This window comes from Phalacrocorax aristotelis, chromosome 21 (genome assembly GCF_949628215.1).
Source record: "Phalacrocorax aristotelis chromosome 21, bGulAri2.1, whole genome shotgun sequence".
NCBI classification, from domain to species: domain Eukaryota; kingdom Metazoa; phylum Chordata; class Aves; order Suliformes; family Phalacrocoracidae; genus Phalacrocorax; species Phalacrocorax aristotelis.
This window is the reverse complement of record NC_134296.1, coordinates 5,001,591-5,008,131: the sequence shown is the minus strand read 5'-3', so window position 1 is coordinate 5,008,131 and position 6,541 is coordinate 5,001,591. Positions and strand designations below refer to the sequence as shown.

Sequence of the window (6,541 nt, the reverse complement as noted above, 5' to 3'; positions counted from 1 at the left end):
ATCCAGGGAGTTAAACAGCTCCAGTGCAATCAACGTGCTTGGGAATGAGAGTATTTCAGAGGCCAGTTGCTTTTATTTCCTGTTGTCCTTCTTGTCTGAGCAAAGCGCCTTTATGGAGGCAAAATAGTCTCAGTACAGAGGCAGGACACAGCTCAAAGCCAGTCCGCGGGAGATGAAGATCACCACCTCCACCGAGCATCACCTTAGAGGCACCGCAGACACAGCGTCAGGGTAGGGGACAAGGGAGGATCTTTGCTTAAGGGCAGCTTGACACATAGCCCAGGAGCACCGGATGGCATTTGACAGCGAATTCTGGACTTTGCTCGGAAAAGGAAGAAGCCATGCTTGAGACAAAGTGCTGGGTGCAACCAGCCAGCCCCTGCCTCTCAATAGCGAGGCTTGTGCAGAGAGGGGTGCTTTTGTAGTGGTGGGGTTGCTTTTGATTGCCATCCCTCTTTCCACCCCACAGGCCCCACTTTCCCACTCCGGCTTGCTCTGAGGGGAGGCCCAGCCATTCATCCAGCGCTAGGAGAGGATGCAGGATTGATTTCACAAGCTGGTGGACACACTGAGGACGTCACAGTTACATGTGGGCACATTTTATTCTCTGGATGCACTTGCGCATTGTTTGCTCAACAGCCAAAGCTTTATTGATTCAAAACCATTACCCTTCTCCCCCACCCCCAGCACGCTTTTTTTTTTTTTTTCCCGCTATGTACCCCTTTCCCACCCCTCAACCACTCATCCGCTTCCACTTTGAATATTATCTCTGCTTGGAGTCTGTTTTCTCAGAAGAAGCCAGCTGACAATTCATTCAAAAAATTTTTCTCCCAAGAACCATATAAATTACATGCAAAACATTGTACATAGAGATTAATATCAAAATGCAATACAGATCAGGTGCACTTTAAGCTGGACTCTAGGATATGGCAAACACCAGGGTACATATTGCTTTGAAACCACCATTTATTTTTTTTTTAATGTCATGCATACCACATAATATTCAGTCTTTTGTTTTGTATTTTTCTGTTTTTATACAAAAATACCAGTGCTTATTATACTTAGTTACTGGAAAAGAAAAACTCAGATCTGCGTGCCCTCTTTGAAAGAAAGTTTTGTTGTGAGAGCATTGGATAAATATATATACACACACAAATGTTGGCTTAATACTGTGTATATATATATATATTTATTTAAGGGGAGGAAATAAACTAAAGGCAGTTTTAGCCATGGGCTTTGCTGAATGAAAAATGTATTTTTTTGTTGGGCAGGAGGATAGCAGAGGCAGGACAGCCAGGCATCAGCCAGTCTCAGTGGCAGGGGACAGCCTTGGCAGAGAGACGCTGGAGAGGAGCAGCTGGGTGCCAAGAAACACACTGGCATTGCCCCGCAGCCTCGCTGGTTGGGCAGGACCAGGAGAGCGGTACCTCCACGTCGCCGTGCCCCATCGGGGAAGAGCTGGGCTTGCAGGAGGGTGTTTTATAGGTTGCATGCTCCACCTCGATGAACTTGTAGGAGCTGGACCCAGCGCTGAGGAGCGATGGCAGGCAGGTACATGTGTCCTTCCCCCGAGAGGTACAAAAGCCTGCAGGGACTCTTCTTCGAGGTGCTTGGTCCCTGCAATCATGGAGGGCAACAGGCATTGGCAATGGCATCTTGCAGATGCCTTCCCTGGATCTGGGATGGGGCTTTTCCATTCACCCCAACGTCTTGTCACCCCGAGAAGCATTCCTAAAGGGGCTGAGCACTACAGGACACCTACTCCTCAGCTGGGGAAAGCCAAAGGCTGCCCATGCTAAAATTTTATTTAGTTTTTTTCCTTCTTGAGATTGTTTCAAAATATTCCTCAAAGCTTATTGCACAAAACCTTTGAAAATTAAGTATAACCCCTGTGCAAATCAAAGGAAACCTTATCACATAATGCAAATGCCTAAAAATGCCTGTTCAGCAATGCACACAGGACGTGGTGTAATGTCTTTGGTACCAATCTGCCAATTTATTTAACAGAAAACCACCACCACCAGAGACCCTACTGTTATTAAGAACTGGATGCAAAATTATGTTCAGAGTGTTTTAATAACAAAGCATTCCAAGGCAAGTTAACACATATCACAGGGTATGACTTCGGTTCCTGTCTGGCATGGCACTCTCCCCCGTGCACACTCGTGGCAGTTCAAACAAAGCAAAAAAATATATATATCTCCCCCTCTTTCAAGGCATGTTGCAGAGAGTCCCCGAAGTTTGTGCCGCCGACCATGCCTTTCAGCATAGAGCACCAATCTCCCCCAACTCTTTTGTAATATCCTCAATAACTTAACCCAATAGTCATCTGCTGCCAGTATATCACTGAAACTAAATAGAAAAAAATACTTTACAGGAAAGATGTATGCACAATAAACGTTTATACTTTAAGCAATCAGCCATACCAACATAATTTATATAAAAACCCATTTGTGTCATCCAACTAACATCTAGTACAAAGATGGCTGCTCAGAGAAAAGGAAGCTGACTGGCATCCGATCGCTGATACGCTGAATTAATTACCTGTCACTTTGAACTGCCGTCACAGAGTCACGCGCCGTTGCAGACGCAGGACTCAAGATTTTTTTTTTATTTTTCTTTAAACAAAATACATATGGCTGACGTAAAAATATCAGTTTCTGATCTAAAGAAAACTATATTTTTTGCATAATATTTATATATAATTATTTCTCCCCCTCCTAATATGGAAACTAGAACAACAAAAATATATCAACTAAGGAACAACCAGACCCTTGTGGCAACTTGCCAGTCACAGATTTCTGGGAGTGACTTTGAGAGCCTCCAAAGTTGGCTTTTGGTTGGTTTAAGTCTTTTCTTTGTTTTTTTTAAAACAGGTCTGAGGTAATAAAAAAATATCAAAAGAAAAAAGAAAAAAAAAATCGGTGTATCCCCCCCAAAGTATTTAATAAATATTTATGTAAGCTTGTAAGAACACGATATTTTCTTTTTTTTTTTTTTTGCAAGTATTTAAAATAGAAAAAGTGATCTTTTAAGTAATGTCACCTTTAGTACAGAACCAAACCCCAGAACCACCCCTTTTGTCTTTCCTGTCACCACTTGTGTATAACCCAAGAAAACATCCCCTGACCCCCCGGTCCTGCCCAAGGTATTTTTTCAGCTCGTGCGAAGGAGGAACAGGGAGGGCAGCGATGGGCTTGTCTGCGCGGGCAGGGGGCTTGACACTGAATTTGCAATCGAGATGGGCAGTGGTGGCAATTTCTTCTTGCTGTTGGCAGTGTACGGAGCCCAGCCTTCACCCCCTTTGCCAGCACCGAGGCAGGGGACCTGGGAGAAGGACCTTTCCTTAGCTACCTGGGGCAGGAATGGGGCAACCTCGTCCTTCCCTCCTCCCACACCAAGGAAGGGACGAGTCAGTGCTGGGCTGGAAACAAACCAAAAGACACTTGGTTTGAGTTGTCGTTTAAGGAACACTTATTTCTTGGCAAAGTACTGGGCCCTCGCGTGGCAGGTGGTGCTGCAGGCAGTGCTCGGAGAAGGCACGGGAGATTCTGCTGTGCGTTCTTAAAGGAAAGAAAAGAAGAAACCAGCCAGCCCACCCTCTCGCTAAAACCTCTCTGCTTCCAGGGATGGAGGCTGGGCAAAGATGATGATGTTGTACAGCCAGTTACCACCAGGTTCTCTCTGCTTCCAACCAAGCAGGACAAAGGAGAGAAGGCAGCAGAGCTTCCTCCAGCCCTGCCTGCCTGGGGCCAGTAACCAGGGGTGCACCAGCAAGAGCCCACGGAGAAGAAACTAATCCCAAGCAAAGCAAACTCCTGCCTCCTGCTCTGTCCCATGGCTTCACAAGAGGGTCAGTTCAGAGCCAACTTGCCCAGGACACCTGGGGTCTCTGCTCCAAAAAACCAGGACTCTCACCAAATGGTTTTAAGAGACAAAGCGGAGGCAGGACACGCAGGGTGAAGAGATGACCTTCAAAAAAAAGCATCAAGTGAGGCAAAGTCTCCATGCAGCACCTTCTCTGGAAGACCCACAGCCAACCAACCAACCTGCCACCTCTGTGAGGAATTGCCTCCACTGGCAAATCAGCTACAGAAGTGCTGTGGAAATCGAGGGTCCTCCCACTGGCCATGGAGCCTCCCTCCCCTCCACCAGCTAAAGAGTCAACCTGACTCATCCTTTCCATGATCGAGGAGTTGACCCACTGTACTGTCAATAACCCAATGCTTGTTCTCCGTTCCGCCTGCTAACACTTCAGCAGCGATGCGCAGAGCTGGTGGGCACAGCTGGAGCATCCTCTGGGGTTCCTCAGCAGTCAACCGGAGCTTGTACTCCAAGGCTGAAAGATTATTTAATCCAACAGTACAGACAAGCCAGAACAGGCAACAGTCCCTCTGCTTTTGATGGCAGGAGCCGTTAAACCTTTGCAAGGCTCTCACCAAAAGTTTCACAGCTGTTCAAGAGCTGAAGAAATGCATCTGTTAAGCCTCCCCAGGAAGGAGCTCTGTCTCTCACAGCTACGGGGTTTTTCTTCACCACCCTTCCACTGCCAGTTCACCTCCACCTTGCTTTGTAGAAGAACGAAAATCAGAATCTTTTACATCCAGCAAGGTTACAGCCAAGTCACCTTCGTTCCTTGTCTACCAATTACTGCTTTGGAAACGGAGAGAGAGAGAGTGTGCGCGCACACATGGAGGAGGAACTGTAAAGGCTAGGTACCATTTTTCGAGGTGGAAGACTGGTGTACATCCCTGTATCTATCATCCTGTGAGTAAACACCTCCCCCCTGGCTAGGTTTTATTTTGTTTGTTTATTTCTAAATTTTCGCACTAGAGTGCGAACTCCCCCACTTCCCGCTGTGAAGTTACTGGGGGCAACTCCCACAAGCAAAGAACAGAGCCCAACATTAGAAGAAAAACCCTAAAAACCACAAGTGGAAAAAAAGTAAAGTCACAAGTGCACCCCAGCCCTTGGGCTGAGAGCGTGCATGTAAGACTACAACAATTTGAGCTTTCTTTGAACATGCATTTTTTTCAAAGTGAAAACCCCCTACAGACGCATGGAGCCCAACTCTTGGAGAGGAAATAACCTGGCTGCTTCACTTGGGCGAGTACCACTGAAAATTAGGGATGGAGATGCACAATTTTGGCTTAGCCTCTCTCCTGATACCCCGGATCGTGGTACTCTGGTTCCCACTGCTAAATAATGGTAAAAAACCCCACAAAAAAAAAAAACCAAAACAAAACAGGAAAACCCCAAACAAAACACCAAAATGATATACATATGCGCAGTTTGACACGAAGTGACCGCAGTGTGTGATCAGTTACTGGTGCCAATATCACACAGGGCGAAGGTGGAGGAGGAGGGGGGGGTTCGAAGTTCTAAGGTCAAACCGATGTCTCCAAGCTGTGTAAGGGGCTTTCGGGCTCCGGGACGGTGACCTCAGCTTGATCGCTGTCCACTGCATTGTTATTTCTGTTGAGGGATGTAGATCCACCCAGGCTACCCCCACCTCGCTTTTTGAGTCCGTCAGTCTCGGGGTCGTCTTCAGCGCTGTCAAGGAATGGTGTTCGAGGCTCATCTTCCTCCAGGATGAACTCTGGGTGAGTCATGAAGTTATGGATGGAGCTTCTGGATTCGGGTTTCTCGAGGCCTTCGTACAAGGAGCTACGGAACGCATTCACCACTTTGATCTGCCGAGAGGCGAGGAGCGTGGGGGATAAACAAAAGAAGGGTTAGTAGCGGCTACGAGAGGCCAGAGCTCCCAGGAGAAAGTAAAAAATAATAAAGACACAACAGAACAAAAAGCACAACAACAACAACAGTCACCACTACTGAACAGACAGCTAAGTCAAAATGAGAGATCTATGGTGAACTAGGAGGGCCAACATGGATCAGACTCAGGCACTAGGTGTGTGATGGGGAATCAACCGACTATGGGGCGACTTCAGAAGCTGCAAGAAAAGACACAAAAAAACTCAAAAAAACCCAGATCACTTCAAATGAATGGAAGCCAAAATGCATTAGTTGTCATTACATGTGCGCACGCGTATCTGTGTGTATAAACGAGGACAAAAAGGTGGAACTACAACTCAAAAAAGAGGTGGGTTAGACAAACGGTGGGTTCACTTCAAGGCAAAACACTCTACTGTGTGAGCGATGGGTGCGTTTGTTCTATTTCATTTTTAGACCTATAGAAAGGAATGGGCTTTAAAAAGGTGCCACAAACTTTTCAAGCCCATGTGAAGCAGTAGGTCCAAGTGGATGCCATGACCAGTAAAACCAGACCAGCTAAACATGCAGGAAGGAAGCCAGATCTGTGCGAGTTTCCCCACACGGCTGCCACCTAGATCCTGGGCTGGAGCTCTGGATCCTTCCCTACACAGACATGCTGAAGACAACCCATCTGTTTCCAAAGGCAGCTAATTCTTTTGGATGCTCTGCACAAAAAAACAACCCGGAACTTTGCTAGCAAGCCCAGCCATGCACCGCACCACTCCTGTGAAAGTCACAGGCTGTCAGCACCACCAAAAGCCAGGCT

At 46.8% G+C, this 6,541-nt stretch overlaps 1 protein-coding gene across 5 annotated transcripts in view; it reads right to left on the bottom strand.

The window, feature by feature from the left end:
* Positions 1-2,057: 2,057 nt before the first annotated feature.
* The window catches only part of ATP2B4 (ATPase plasma membrane Ca2+ transporting 4), a 51,939-nt gene continuing 47,455 nt past the window's right edge, over positions 2,058-6,541 (bottom strand). For 4 of the 5 annotated variants that reach the window (XM_075115867.1, XM_075115870.1, XM_075115869.1 and 1 more), the window contains one exon: positions 2,058-5,693. In XM_075115867.1, the coding sequence (XP_074971968.1) occupies positions 5,388-5,693 (306 nt within the window). In that variant the 3' untranslated portion in view covers positions 2,058-5,387. The remainder of the gene's footprint in view (positions 5,694-6,541) is intronic. The other variant, XM_075115871.1, reaches the window with a different exon arrangement.